The following is a 15,300-nucleotide window of genomic DNA, read 5'->3' on the forward strand; positions in this document are numbered from 1 at the left end:
TTTTCTTCCGTTAAGTGAGTCTCTTCCTGAGCATGACACTAAGCGGCTCACTTTCTCTTCTGAAGAGGCTTGGGAACTCCTCCTAGAAATGTCCTCGCTGCCCATCTGCACCACATTCAGGGCATTCATCCTCCCCAGAGAAACCAGGGAAGCCCTGCGTGGTTCTCCCAGAGGGTGCACCCTGCTTTGGAAACTCATCAGTCAAGGTGCTTATTCAGGGCTGTAGAGTGAATTGGGGCCATCCAGTCACTCCAGACACTGACTGGTTGTCGCCTGGGGCACCAACTGTCCCTGTTCCTTAGTGGAAGACATTATGCTCCTATGAAATGTCCCTCATGTATAGGGCACACATCATAAACTCCTTGAACCCAAAGTCAGGAAAAAGCTTAGTTCTCCAAATCACTTGCACATTTCCATTTATATTTTTTGCCTCCAGATTCAAAAGAGTTCTCTATTATGAAAATGTGCCTGAGACAAGACTTAACTTTTCTAATAAATATTTCCTGGGGATTTATTCCAAGGAGTAGAATTATTCAGTCAAAAGATATACTTTTAGTTTTCTTGAACTATACTGCAATGTACCCTCCAAAATATCGACACCTATTTCTAACGGCATGTCATGAATAAATGTGTATATTTTCTTGCAGTGTCGTTGGCTTTGGTTTTTATTTGTTTCTTCATTTTTTCTTCTGACTGACTTTTGATCTCACTCATTAATAAAACTAGACTTTTACTAGAGAGCAGTAAACAAGAGTCCAGACCCTAGAAGCATCCCTGTGTCACTGCTGTCAGCCAGGTTACCAGGTTACCTCTGAAGCACCTGCCTTAGAATAGCCAGACCCACCTTAGCAGCTCCAAAGCAGCCTTGTCACTGCCTGATGGAGGGCTCCTGATTTTACTCTCTCCTGGCTTTGGTCTTAAGAAACCCCTAAAAAACAAACACTGACACAGGCCCTTATCTAGTGCCCATGAAAGGAGCCCAAAGGCCTCTTGAGGGGAGGAGAATTCCAGGTCCTAAAGCAAGGCAGGACAGTAGTTTAACATTTCTTCTCAACACTAAAACACCCTTTTCTCATATGAACTGTTTCAGGACATTGTTGACATGCAACACAGGTAAAGGCAGAGCTGTTCTTCGGGGTCAGGTGGAAGCCTGGAGCCCACTGTCTCAGCCTTGCCTTTGCCCTCAGAGGCACCTCCAGTGGCCCCTGGGACTCTGCAGAACAACCCCTGGGGGAGAGATTGTGCCTGGGATGTGCTTTGGGGAATGAAAAAATGCCGTATAAGAACTTCTTTGATGGGGGGTGTTGAGCTATCCCACAGGGTTGGCTTGCAGAGGGAGCCGTGGCCAGAGACACCACCAGGAAGACAAGGAGGTGAGTGGTGGGTCTGGACAGCAGAAGCATGAAGGGACGAGCCAGCAGGCCCCGGCCAAGGAGGCCACGAGAGCCAGACTAAGGAGCTACCAGGTCCTTTGGGGGAAATGGAAGCACAGGTGGTATTTATTCTAGGCTCCAAAGCCTTCGTGGTCTTTGTGCAAAAGGAAAATCAAGATGGAAGAAAAAATTTAATAAAAAGAGAATTTGAATGGATGCCAGTAAGCACTACTACGGTGAGCTAAACTTACAAGATCAAGTCAGTGGTGTATAGCCATTTAGGAACCTGGAGTGAAGCAAGATTCCTTTTGTCATACGTTTACAACCAATTAAAAGCGTGAGGTTCTAAATGTGAATAAACTCAACCCATATGTATCAACATGACTAGATCTTGAGGGAATTTCACATATTGACAAAAATCATTAAGTTTGATAACAACAAATACTAGAAAGGTTGTAGGGAACAGGTGCTCTCAGACGCTGGTGGGGATATAAATGGATTCAGCCACTTTGGAGGGCATTAGGCAGTCCTTATTAAGACTTAAAGTGTATAGGGCCGGCCCCGTGGCTTAGCGGTTAAGTGTGTGCGCTCCGCTACTGGTGGCCCGGGTTCGGATCCCGGGCGCGCACCGATGCACCGCTTCTCCAGCCATGCTGAGGCTGAGTCCCACACACAGCAACTAGAAGGATGTGCAGCTATGACATACAACTATCTACTGGGGTTTTGGGGGAAAAATAAATAAAATAAAGGTAAAAAAAAAAAAGACTTAAAGTGTATATGTCTGATGACTGGAAATTCCGTGTTTAAGAATCTGCTCTAGGCAATTTTCTTCCAACTATTTTGACCATGAGCCAGTGTGAGATATGTTTAGCATCGCCACCCAGTACAACCACCTATGTAGAAAATGAAGCAAAAATAATCATGAACCAAAACTTACCTTACTACATGCAATAAACTCTAATATTTTATAGCTTATTCTATTTATATTTTTTACAATTTTGGTTATAATCTTTAAAACTGATTTTTGACCCACTAATACACTTCAATCTACAATCTGAAAATCACTATATTTAGAAAAACACACGTGTTCAAATAAATGAACAAGATTGTTTATAATAATGAAAAACTAGAAACACCTAAATGACCATCAATGGGAAAGGTGAAATAAAATGTAGTAAATTTACACAGTGGAATACTATTAGGCAAGTAACAGGAATAAACTCAACCCACATGTATCAACATGACTAGATATCAAAAATATTTGATTAGTGAATAAAATTGCTCAATGGTATATTTATGGTAAATCTCTCTCATTCACACACATACACACAAAATAATATTAGGATTCATAGATATGCAAAAGGTTTAGAAATAAAAAGGGAGAGGATTGGAGGCAGTGGCCAAAGGGTATTTTAGCTTTAACTGTAATATTTTAGTTTTTTTAAAGGAGAAAACATTTGTGCATTGCTTGTGTAACTAAAAATTAATAAAAGTCAGGCCAGCCTGGTGGCGCAGTGGTTAAGTTTGCCTGCTCCGCTTCAGCAGCCTGGGGTTCACAGGTTTGGATCCCAGGTGCAGACCTACGCATCGCTCACTAAGCCATGCTGTGGTGGCATCCCACATGCAAAATAGAGGAAGATGGGCACAGAAATCAGCTCAGGGCTAGTCTTCCTCAGCAAAAAAAAGAGAAAGATTGGCAATGGATGTTAGCTCAGGGCCGGACTTCCTCACACACACACAAATTAATAAAAGTAAATAACGATAGCTAGATACACGCACACAGGAATGCATCATGTAGTCAAGAGTGCTTGAAGGCATAAATACATGAAAGAATGCAAGAATTCACATAGGAATGATTGAGTGCAAGATAAAATGTATGGAAGAAATCATGAATGAGTGTAAGCATCAATTAATGCATTCAAACATTTAAAAAATCAAAAGAATGCTAGCATAAACAAACTCATCATAAATACAATAGCATGTGACTGCATGTGAGAGAATGAATTTATGCATGAATATGATAACTTCCGGGAGAACAAATAGATGGATGGATGAATGGATGGATGGATGAGTGGATGTGGAGAGGAACGCAGCAATGCCCAAATGCTTGTTTGAGCACTTCTTTCATGAATAAATGCTGGTATGCATAATGACCAGAACGGGGCGGGGGGGGGACAGAGTGCATAATGACCAAAGGGCAGGGGGCAGAGAATAAACAGGGCATGTAAATTTCATTTGGCATGGGCAAAAACAGAGAGTGAAGTAGAACAATAGACCTTCAATACCTATGTGCTACAAACCCAGGAGATCTGCAGGTACATTGTTGAATAAGAGCTGGCTAGAGAAGGTGGGCTTCCATCTGCATTCTCCCAGGGCCCAACATCACTAAAGGAAGGGGGGTTTTGATGGTGGGTTAGAAGTCAATGGGAGCATGGGGCATTTGGAGGAAGACAAGAGTGCACACTGTGGGAGATGGGCACAGAAAAGAGGACGGCACCTTAAGAAACTTCACCTATTTTTGTGCCATGGCGTGGCAGAGCTACCGGAAGGTGGCTGAGAGGACAGTGGGCAGGTACTTGGACTGTCATGGCAGGGCCAGCTTGGTGGCAACCAGGCTTCAGGCTCCTGAAGGAGAGTCTGTGTGCCATTTATGTCACCATAGCCTAGATTTCTAAGCCACCCCTTACACTTTCAACTGATTCTAACCTGGACAATCTTCAATAAAGACTTAAGTCATAGATAGTCACCTATGTAAATAAACAAAGACACATGTTTCATGTCCTGTTCCCAGGAAAGCCAAAGAGCCTGGAAGATACAGTCCACCTACATAAACAGTACGCTTCTCGTTACAACTATAGTCCACGGGCCAAGAGGTTATGACAAGAGTACATAGGCTATTTTATTTCCTAAATTCAGTACTTACATGAAATCAGAGTTAAACAGGCAAAATAATTTTTAACCAGGAAGCCGATTTTGCTCAGTTGCAGAATGATCGTTGACTCAGCTTATCTACACCTCAATTTCCTTTTCCTGGCATGAAGGATGGTAAGTTAAAAACACGTACCCTTGTATATGGTCCCTTGAGCTCTTAGATATCTATTTCCATTTATTTATCCATCTGTCTATTTGCCTAATTCTGAAATAGGTGCCATCAGGCCCAGCCTGACAGGTGTCGACTTACTTCATTCACTCTGCCCTAACCCCCGTATTTGCAACCTCTCTGTCTCTCAGCCTGCGGTTTACCTGTTGGGTGGAGGGACAGAGGTGATCTTGGCTTGCGTTGCTGAAGAACACATTGATGAGCTTCCAGTCATTTTGAAAGTCAAGTTGCTGAAGAAAAGGGCAACAGCAGCAAAAAGAGATAGTGGTAAGACCTGGCACCAAAAGAACTTCTTTCTTTTCACATCTTTCAGTTGCATAACCCACTCCCATAATATCATATTTATGAATTTTTTTTCAAAAGAAGACGTATATGGTAGGAATCTAGTGTTGTTTGCTCTAGAAGGCAATTTGGCAACATATATACCATACCTTTTTTTAAGGACATACGCTTTGATCCAACAATTCCATTTCCTAAAATGTATTTTAAGGAACCAAGGATACATGAAAGATTTAGCTACAATGAAGAAGCCTTGTTCATAAGATTGAAAAATTGGAAACAACGTAAACATCTAAAATAGGAGATTGCTGTGTAAATTGTGGAACACTCATAAGATGAAACACTGTAGCTACTAAAATGATGCTGGAGGAGCCGGCCCTGTGGCGCAAGCGGTTAAGGGTGCGCGCTCAGCTGCAGTGGCCCGGGGTTTGCCGGTTCAGATCCTGGGCGTGCACCGACGCACCGCTTGGCAAGCCATGCTGTGATGGCGTCCCATATAAAGTGGAGGAGGATGGGCACAGATGTTAGCCCAGGGTCAGTCTTCCTCAGCAAAAAAAAAGAGGAGGATTGGCAGATGTTAGCTCGGGGCCGATCTTCCTCACAAAAAAAATAAGTAAATAAAATGATGCTGGAAAATACAATTATTGTCTTGGGAAATATTATATTGAGAAAAAGCAGGTTATAAAAAGTATCTACATCTAGTAACATCCCTGTTTTATAAAATACTTACAGATAAATGTGCTTAGAAAAATATGGAAAGGAACATATACCAAATGTTAACAGTAATTATCTCTGGGTATTAAGCTGAAGGATGGTTTTAATATTCTTTTTCTTTATCTGTGTTTCCTGATTTTTCTATAATGATCATGTGTTACTTGTAGAACAAAAATAAACTTTCATTTTGTTTTTTTAGGAGGCAGCACGGTGCACTTGAGGAGCACTGGACTGTGAATCAGGCTCTTTAGATTTTAGCTCTGACTAGCTGTGTGAACTTGGACAGGTCACATGACATCTTGGGACTTCACTTTCTTCATGTGTAAAATTATGGGGTTGGATTCAGGACCTCCCAGCTATTTTCAGGAATGTTATTATAACTCCAGAAATCCTGGAATTCCCCTGTTAGGGGGAAACAAACTCTTTACGGTGTAGCTCCTGCACTTGTCACTGTCCCTGTATAACCTGGAATGACCTAGCTTTAATCCCTGAACCCTGGAACAAATGATGGCCGGCCAAGACAGAGTTTTCCCTTGATTCCAGTGGTCCAGGCCCAGTGCCTGGGTAGAGCCATCTTGGTAGCAAGGCTTGCCTTGATTTGATACTTGCCCGTAAGGAAAGCACAAATGATTAGAGGATGCTTATTACAAACTCATGTGAGTCACTGAGTAGAGTGTCTGAACTGCTAGGAGAGTGGGTACCAGGGCCTCAGCACGTGTGTTTCAGAGGCCTCCACCTAAGAACTAAAATGAATATGGTAATTAATAATAACAGCAATCACCACTTCAATGACGATGACAGCAACAGGCACATCTGACACCTCATTTAATCCTAAGCCGTGTGCTGCATGCTGTCTTATTACCCCCATTTCATAGATGGGGAAACCGAGGCTCAGAGAGGTTAAGTGCCTTACCCAATATCACATAGCTAATGGGTGGAGAATTCAGGATTCACACTCAGACCAGTCTCCCTTTGGAACCCAAGCTCTCAACCACCTCCCTAAGTGAGAAGTCATTTAGTCCACCTGCTGACTTTGGCAGGACCACATTGTAAACGTAAGAAGTGGCCCTTGATAGTGGCCTCAGGAGAATCACCACAGGAAGGGCATTTTGGGAGCACCCAGGCCACCGCGGGTGCTGAGCTCAGGGCACAGTGGCCGCAGGGCCCCAGCTGCCTGGCGTGTTTGGTCTGATGGGCCTGCGGCAGGCACGGGCAGCCCCACCACGGCGTCAGATGGATCCTTACCTGGTTCTCTTTCATGCTCCTCACCAGTTCCTTTGCCTGAATCCACAAGTCTCTGCATGGAGGGAGGGAGCAGAGAGAAAAATCAGTTAAATATAACTTTGTTGAGGGTTGGAAGTTTGCCCCTCGTGCCAGCCCAGGTGCCAATCTATGAGCCCAAGGCTATACTGCAACCCCCTGGCCTCTGGAGGGCAGACAGTGACCTGATTTTTAAAATCAGGCCCATCAGGCTGACTGAAATCAGGCAGGAGACACATTTTGACTTTGATTTACTCCAGACCTCTATTTTAAAGCCTCTCTGACTTTGTCAGCATCCCTCAATCCTCCCTTCTGATGTCCAAGATGGGCAGGAGAACAGGACCCTGGAGAGAGCCAGAAAAGGGACTTACTCATCTGCAGTGGGGGGTTCCACTCTCTCTCCAGGGGCGCACATAGGCTGCAGCACAGAGGGATTGAAATGTCTGATGACGTCTGAAAGGACTAAAGAGAGAGCTGGTTCCAGGCTGTGGCCTTGAGAGCTGGAGGCCACCTGTGAAGACCAACCCCCTCTAGGGTTAGGTGTCAGGGTTGCTGCCCCTTTTGCAAAGCACAGCCTTCACCGTGCTGGGGGTTGTGAAGACCCTGGAAGTGAATGGAGCTAAAAATGACCATCTGTCAAGTGCTAGGCCAGGCCCACTGCTAAGTGCCTTATGGGGAAACTGAGGCTGAGAGAAGCTAAGCAGCCTACCCAAGGCCTTGGGGCTAACTGAAGTTGCTGGGATCTGAACTGGAGCTCTCCGACGCCGAAAGCTTTTTGCTGTTGTGCACTATCGACTCCTTAGGGAAAGTGTGCTGGGACAGGGACACGGGCAGGCTGCCTCCCCACTCCCTCCCTCCTGCTGAGAGTGACAGCAGGACGGGAAAGCTCCAGGGAACACATGTCCCAGAGCTGACAGCCAGAGGACCGCTAAAAATAGCGCAGTCAGGAGCAGTTAAGTTGTGTCTTGCTCCCAAGAGAGGAGAGGGCAGAGCAGGGAGAGTGTCACGCGAGGGAGATGCCTCCGCCCCCATCCCACTCCCCCTTTCCTTTCATCCCCGTCCAGAGTGCCTGGGGCTTTGTGGGAGCAGAATCCAGCTGACACCGTGCAGGCAGCAGACAGGGTGGAGGAGGGAGAGCTGGGCTGGAAGTCAGGAGATGGGTTACTTGGTTTTGTCAGCTTGGGTGCCACCTAAGTCGTGTGAGACTCTATCTTCTTCATCTTCAACCCAAACTAATGAGCTTCCTTTTCTAAGCCCTGACTGGCTTGCAGAAGGAGCCCATTCCCATACATGGTGAGAAAACAGAAAGCTCTGAGGCCAGTTGAAGACTACAGGGACAGTGTGAGAGAGTGTGTGCGCACGCACGTGTGAGTGGGTAGGGGTGGGGAAGAATGTGTTCCCTCCCTCACCTCAGGAGAGTCTGTGAGGGCAAACGACAAAACATGAATATCTGGTGCTAGGTCTTTGAAAGAGAATTGCTTTCCTAATTAAAAGTATTTGTATTGCTTCTTTGTGATCAAACATGTCCTTGGATCTTTTCACACAAATCTGCCTGTCATTTTGTTTTAGGTCTGCTGTGTACTGGTCTGTCCTCGCTGCCTCTCTCTAAGTTCTCCACAAAGGGCACAGGCTGTGGGGCTGGACCACCTGGATTCATAAGGACTCTTGGGAAAGTCTGTTTACCTCCCCGAGACTCAGTTTTCCCATCTGCAAAAGGGCCGTGGTGGGCGAGGCATGGCTAGTTTTGAAGAGCTCTAAGGTTCTGGGATTGAAGGACAGGTGGGCTGAGCCACATGGGGCTCAAGCCAGCCAGCCCCATCACACCACTGCATGGGCCTGATGTCCCTGGAGCACTTTCTCCTTGAAAGAGCAGTCGCTCTTCTGCTGGCTCGGCCCCCAGCTGAGCCTCCAGGTCTGGCCCTCCTCTCCTCCCCACACCGCCCTGTATTAGGGAGGCTGGAGTCACCAGCAGCTACAAGTGAGTCCTGGCTTTGAAGACTTTCAGGTGCAAGATCTGCCCTCACTGCCCTGCCTTCTGCTGCACCTCTGGCCAGGTGGGACTCCTGGTCACTCTGTGCTTAAAGACGGGCAGTCAGGCCTCGTTGCCAGGTGAGTGAGGAACAAAAAAATGGAGATAAATTGAGAAGTCAGGCAAAGCAGCAGCTGTGTTTGTGGTTTCAGGGTCTAAAGTACATCTCATTTTCCCAGACACCCCAAATATGCCACTTCATTTCTTTTTTCCTACCATTTAAAGGCAAACAGGGCCAAGGCTAGGCAGAGCTGTGACTGTGAGTCACAAGTCAGCAGGGGCCTCCTCTTTCAGAACACTTTGACCTTTCGCAAGGGGACCTCCTTACCACTTTGGCCACAATATCCCCTCTCCTGTCAATCAGATCCTGAAGGGTGAGGGCTGTTTTTTCATCCCTGTTCTTTCTGGGGAGCCTACTGATCCCCAGGCCCTTGGTGAAATTCACTGGCTGAATTGAGAGGGCACCAGCTACCTCACTGTCATTACTCTCAGTGGGAGCGTCAGCTCAGCAGAGCACGTGCTCTGTGGTCTGAGTCTTCTCGCTCTAATTATGGAGTGAAAGGTGATTTCCTTGTTCTCGACTTGTGAGCCCCAAGCATAGGCGACTCCAACATCCCACTAGCTAATTTAGCTGGTGTTAAGGGACTCGGGGGTTTCAGGATGACTTAATAGAGTCGTAAGGGATGTCTGATATTAAATGAAAAAAAAAAAAAAAACCAAGTGACAGATAGCATATTCATAAGCACATTCATACATAAAAAGGCCAAAATGTTAACAATGATTATCTCTAGATAGTAGGATTACAGTCGATTTTCATTTTCTTCATTTCATTTTTCTGAACCCAATTGATATATTTCTTTTATAAGCAAGGGAGTTATTGCAAAATGAAATAGGCTGAAAACTGGACCTGGTCTTCTCCTTGAGGGGGTTGTGGGGGTGGTGAAGAGTGCACAGTTTCCCTAGCTGAAGTGCTACAAGTCCTACCATGGGCTCCTGGGGTACAAGGGGCCTCAGGACTCTGGCCCTGCCACCACTGACCCCTCTCCCATGACCCCTAACCTAACCCAGTGCTTCCTGGCTGCTCTTTGCTCAGAGACCCTCGGTACGTTTCTCACGTCCTCTTTTGAGGGATGCGACTTTTCACACCCTGGCTCACTGTCCTCTCAGAACGCCTCCCCCTTCCCCTCAGGCTCTGTGACAAAGTGACCAATAGAGTACATTCTCTTCATTAACCAAAATGCTGCTGTGTTGGGAGGGACAGAAATAATCTGGAATCTGACCACGAATACACAGAACTCACCTGTCACCACTCCCAGGCACGCCTGCTGTGACATTTTGTCAGTCCTGCAAGTAGAAGCAAATACACAAGCGTCAGGCTTCATTTGTCGCCTGCCAACCCTGTCCCTCAGTTGCTGTGGTCTATTCATAACAAGCTTGGGCTCAGCCTTGCTCTGGTTCTAGAATTATCCCACCTGGAGCCAGAGACACAGCTTAGATGGCAATGAAATCACCAAAATGGGGTGAACAGTACCGTCTGGACCCTCTTCCCCACCTTTCCATTCTGGTCCAAAGTTGGAAGGGGATGCGGACCCCTGTGTAGAATGGGCCTGACCCTGGTTCAACCCTGCACGCTTCCCCAGAGCAGAGCACGGAGACTGGCAGTGGGAACAGGAATCCCTCATTTGGCCTTTCCCACTTGTCCTCTCATTCACCCAGAGGGGCCAGGGGGATTCGAGGGCACAGGGAGGGTTGGATGGGGAGGAAGGAGGCTGGGTTCTTTTCCCCACTCTGCCGCCTGTCCTAAGGGAGCCTGGAGCAAGGCATCTCCTCCCAGGCTCTCAGGTTTCCCTATCGATGAAGCAAGAAGATGAAAGAAGGTCATCTCTGAGGCTCCTCTCAGCCCTAACGTTCTGTGCTTCTAGGACAGTTACCATATTTGCTTCTCCATGTCGACCGTCCCTGAGTCTGGAGGCTGGAAAAGATGATACGAAGTGTGAACAACCCAGCCAGAGAAGGCGGCAGAGCCTGTCCTTCTGAGACCCCAGCTGCCTATCAGACACCCCCTCTCACCAACAGCAGGGAACCTGCGGATCCAGAGGAAGATCAGATCTGCCCCCTAGTTCTGCAGGGAGGGGAGAATGTTAGGCTTCCTCCTCAGCATGTTGGTCAGAACTCAGAGCAACAGAAAATGCGAATGCTTTCCTCAGAACAGAAAACAGGGGCGGGAGAGCTTAGATTTAAACGCATCGTAAAACCCTATTACCATCCTACACAGAAACAAAAGAGAACGTCTTACTGTGATCTTCCATGATCTAAAGTTTATTGTCTGCTTCTCCTGACTAGAGTATAAACGCCATGAGGGCAGGAAGTTTTGTCTGTTTTGCTCTGGACTATGTTCCTCGGACCTAGAACAGGGCCTGACACAGCATAAGTACTCAATAAATATTTGTTTAATAAATATCTTTTGGATGAACAAAATAAGATTCTGATTTTCCTCTTGGCAAAATGCTAGACAACACAGGACACTCTCTGTTCCCTGGTTGTAGGACCGGAGGTGAGACCATGGTGACCCCCCTGGGAATCCTGTCATTTGCAAGGTCCTAGGGATGCTTGGAGTCGGGCCCAGTACATAGAAAGTGTTCAGTACATATTAACTATTGTCAGTGGTATTATTTTCACAGGTTCTGACATAAATTCTCTCTCTCAAAATTCCTAGAGGATGGTGTCTCCAGGTGTGATGGTGACAGGTGACAGCTGTGCCCACACTACCTACACCCTGCCTGCTGCTGCTTCCCATTAAAGAGCCTGTCTAGCCTTCACCACCCAGCTCAAACAACAACCAGTCTATAAAACTGGGTCACTCCTCTGGTGCCCTCTGGGGAGGGCAGGCTGACCATGACCTTCCTCTAACTGGAATGGAGTCAGGAATTTGATACAGTGGATTGTAACCTCCCTGGTATGGAAAATGTCTGACTCTTAGTTAAGCATAAAAAGAAAAAAACTTGTCACAGATATTATATTGCAATATGACTCTATTTAGGTTTTATATGTATATACACACACACGCTTTCTCACCCTATATAGTGGAGTATATGTGCTGAGGCAGGAGAATAGGAGATGTGAATGGCATTTTTAATTTTTTATACTGTATACATGTATTTTGATTTCTTCTTATATTGAACATGTACCACACGTGTTGGTTTGAAAATAATTTTTACAAACATTTTCACACCTGATCTTGAAATTTCCCTGAAGAAAAGGGAGTCCAGAGCAATTAAACCAACAAGTGCTCCTTACAGTCACAAGGGATCGTGCCTTGGTTACAGAAAGCTCCAGGAACTCAAGGCAAAAGCATCCGCATTATAGACTTTTTTCTTTTTAAATTCACTGTCTTCCATTACTTTTCCTTGGCCTGATGTTTTTTTATAAACCAGGCGAAGTTCCTGATAGCCGTCTCTCAGGGCAGACGGAGGAAGGCGGCCTCCTAAGAACTGCGCTTTCAGGATTTTTCCTGAAGGGTGAGAAGCCTGTCGGTAAGGAGGATGATTCAAGGCCGGGAGACCAGCGCGACGGAAGCCGTATTCTGTGCCACGGGCCTCCGGCTCTCTGGAGGAGAAAGGGTAAGCTGAGTGACAGGCAGGAGCTGTCAGCCTGAATAATTCATGAGTGAGAGAGCTCTTTCAGAGCCGGAACCAAGGAGTGGGAGTCATTGTTGGGTTTAACTTTAGAAACCTGACTTAGGGTAGAGATTTCCCCACAGCGAATTTCCCTGCCCAAGGGGGAAGAACATGAGTCCTCCAGTGAGCGTCACATGTTCCGGGCTCTGGAATGTTAACGACCAGCATGCAGGGACACGGGCTCAGCAAAGTCAACATGCTACCTGTGACATGCAACCTCCTTTCTCATTTATTCCCGTCTCCCCCTCCACATCTCTCCCAGTAGGAAACCTCTACCTTCACCCTCATCAACACTCACAGACAGTCACCCATGCAGTTTTAACACCACCAGCACAGATAGAATAAGACAAGGGTGAGAAGCCCCGCCTGCCAGATTTTACTGGGCCCGAGGTCAGTTTTCTAATGTGAAGCCTTGTACTGTACATATGGCTGGCAGCGTGTGTGGGGTCGTGGGCTGGGGTTACGGTGAGGTGGCAGGCTGGGCCCAGGGGAAGGGGCTGAGGCTGCAGGGAGTACAGACTGCAGCAGGGATGGGGAGGGATGGTGGGAAGGAGACATGTTAGGGGACGGGGGAGGAGGACACTGGAGGGGAGGGGAACGTCCTGGTTCAAGTGCGGGAGGTCCAGCAGGGCTTTGGGGCAGAGCGGAGAACATCTGATAAGTGTTCTGTTCATCTGGCGCTTGCTGGGACTTGGAGGCAGCAGGGCTGTGGATCTTACTAAGACCAGGCCAGGTGGGATTGTGGGAAACCAGGACTGACTGGGGAATCACACCGGCATTCCGCTCTGCTCTCCAACCCTCTTCTCTCTCGATGCCTCTCTTTCTGCTCATTCCTCTCTCTTTCCATCTTTCTCTTCTTATCATTTTCTTTCTCCTTTACCTAACTATATAAAATACACCAATTAAAATTTATTAGCAAAGATGGGTATATTTTTAAAAATTTGCCAAGCAGGTAAGGGCATTTTTTTTTCTTTATCTCATAAACAGAGAGTTTAAGAGATTATTTTTTAAAATTCTATGTGATCTTTGACTTAATTTATCAATGGGTTTAATTTATTAATGAGAAACTCCAAAAATTTCCTCACCCTAATGTAAAGGGAGGAATTCATTTGATTTAAAAAAAAAAAAAGAACTTAAAACCCTCTAGATTTTAGGATTTCTCCCACTCGGAGAATGTTCTTCTCTCACCAAATGAAACATTCTGCCTGGTTCCTAGGAGGAGCTCATTCAGAGGGTCACCAGTCCCAAATGCTGCCTTCCACCTCCATCTCTTTGAAATACTCACAGTTTCCACATCGCCAATGGCTGCCACAAATTTAATATCAGAAGGTCTCAGAGAGTGGACTGTGGAGACAAGAACACATGGCAGAAGGTCAGATCTACATTCCCCACGGTGTGGGCTGAGGACGCCAAATGGGAGGGGCAGACCCATGTCCCCCAGCTGGAGGACAGCTGCTGAGGTTGAGTCTGTTAGCCATGGGAGTGGAAAACTGAACACCAGGCAGTCGCTGGGAGCCCTCGGAGCCCCACATGGAAGAGGCTCACTCCTCTCTGGAGGCGACAGTGTTAACTGGACTCAGGATCTCCAAATAGGTGGCCCATGGAAGGTCACTCATGGCCCTCATTTTCCCTCTCACCTGGCCCTCTTTCTTCAGCTTCCCTTCAGCTTCCCTCTGTCCTTGGCTCAGCTTTTCTGGGCCACTATTAATAAGAGGGCAACAAATTAAAATGAAAACCACCTGGGTACAAAAGGATCCTGTTAGTGTGAAGATTGCCAGAGAACAGCACTCAAAGGCTGTGAACACACATAAATATCAGGTGCAAGCTGTATGCAAATGGTCACTAGGAGGCCTCCATGACCCACCTGGGCCACCAGCATTTTTAGAATTAAGTCTCCCTAGAAACCACTGACAGACTCCCTGGTCACGTAATGGGGGCATTAAAGGTAAACCTCCTAAAGAAGGCATTTCCTAAGAAGTGCATCAGTTTCTTTTTCCACCTACACTCTTTATATAACAGAATAGTAAGAAGAGCATGCCAAGCTGGAAACCCTGGTAAGTTAGTGCAATACAAACATAAACAAAGCCATTAAAAACAGTCTGCAATGTGGCCATTTAATAGGATAAAGCCAGAGAAGACAGCCAGCTCAAGAGCAACATTCATGGCATCCAGGTACTAGACAAACCTAGTCTAGAGCAGCCACTGTGGCTACATTACAGGATCGGGGAAGGCATGTGGGTGACCAAGCTCCAACCCACAACTTCCATGACTCTGTCCGCCCACCTGGAGGTGAGCTCCCGGAGGTTGCCTTCACCCAGGCAAGCCACTGCGGGGCCACGTTGGTTTTATCTCCAAGTGGTGTGTCGGGCTGTGTCCCTCCATGGAAATAACTGAAGGGGGGAAAAGAGGGGATGTGAAGGACTAAGGATGGAGAAGAGGGAGGACTTGAATGGCCAAAAGGTTCAAGAGGAGTAGGGTTGGAGCCCCTGCTGGCCACATCAGAGAGAAGATGCTGGTCTTCCAGGTTCATGGCTCGGGGTCACATACCTGACTTAGAAGGCTCGCTGGATCCTGACATCTCTGGATTGCAGGAGAATGGAAAATTCTTCAGGGTCTGCAACTAAAACCAAACATCAGACACATCAGCTGCCTTGCATAGAAATATTTCAGGTCCTGAAATCTTGGTGTAGAAATGACCTTGTACTTGTTCTATCTATGTTCAAAATTCAGAAGTAACAATTGTCCTAGTCACATTTTTCTAACCCTACCCAGGTCACCTGGTAAAAGGGACATGTGTCTACTGACAATGATTTTAGCAGGTCATAGGTAACGATGCCCCAAAATAGTTGGGTGGAGAGGGAGGGAGAA

At 46.6% G+C, this 15,300-nt stretch overlaps 1 protein-coding gene across 1 annotated transcript in view; it reads right to left on the bottom strand.

Moving 5' to 3' along the window:
• The window catches only part of PLB1 (phospholipase B1), a 118,080-nt gene that overhangs the window by 92,737 nt on the left and 10,043 nt on the right, over window positions 1-15,300 (bottom strand). Inside the window, exons 2-7 of the mRNA XM_058550707.1 lie at window positions 13,718-13,776; window positions 10,687-10,727; window positions 10,056-10,099; window positions 7,098-7,188; window positions 6,712-6,763; window positions 4,617-4,703 (exon numbers count right to left, since the gene is read on the bottom strand). Coding sequence (XP_058406690.1) covers window positions 4,617-4,703; window positions 6,712-6,763; window positions 7,098-7,188; window positions 10,056-10,099; window positions 10,687-10,727; window positions 13,718-13,776 — 374 coding nt within the window. The remainder of the gene's footprint in view (window positions 1-4,616; window positions 4,704-6,711; window positions 6,764-7,097; window positions 7,189-10,055; window positions 10,100-10,686; window positions 10,728-13,717; window positions 13,777-15,300) is intronic.

The sequence above is a fragment of the Diceros bicornis genome, chromosome 12 (genome assembly GCF_020826845.1).
Source record: "Diceros bicornis minor isolate mBicDic1 chromosome 12, mDicBic1.mat.cur, whole genome shotgun sequence".
NCBI classification, from domain to species: Eukaryota; Metazoa; Chordata; class Mammalia; order Perissodactyla; family Rhinocerotidae; genus Diceros; species Diceros bicornis.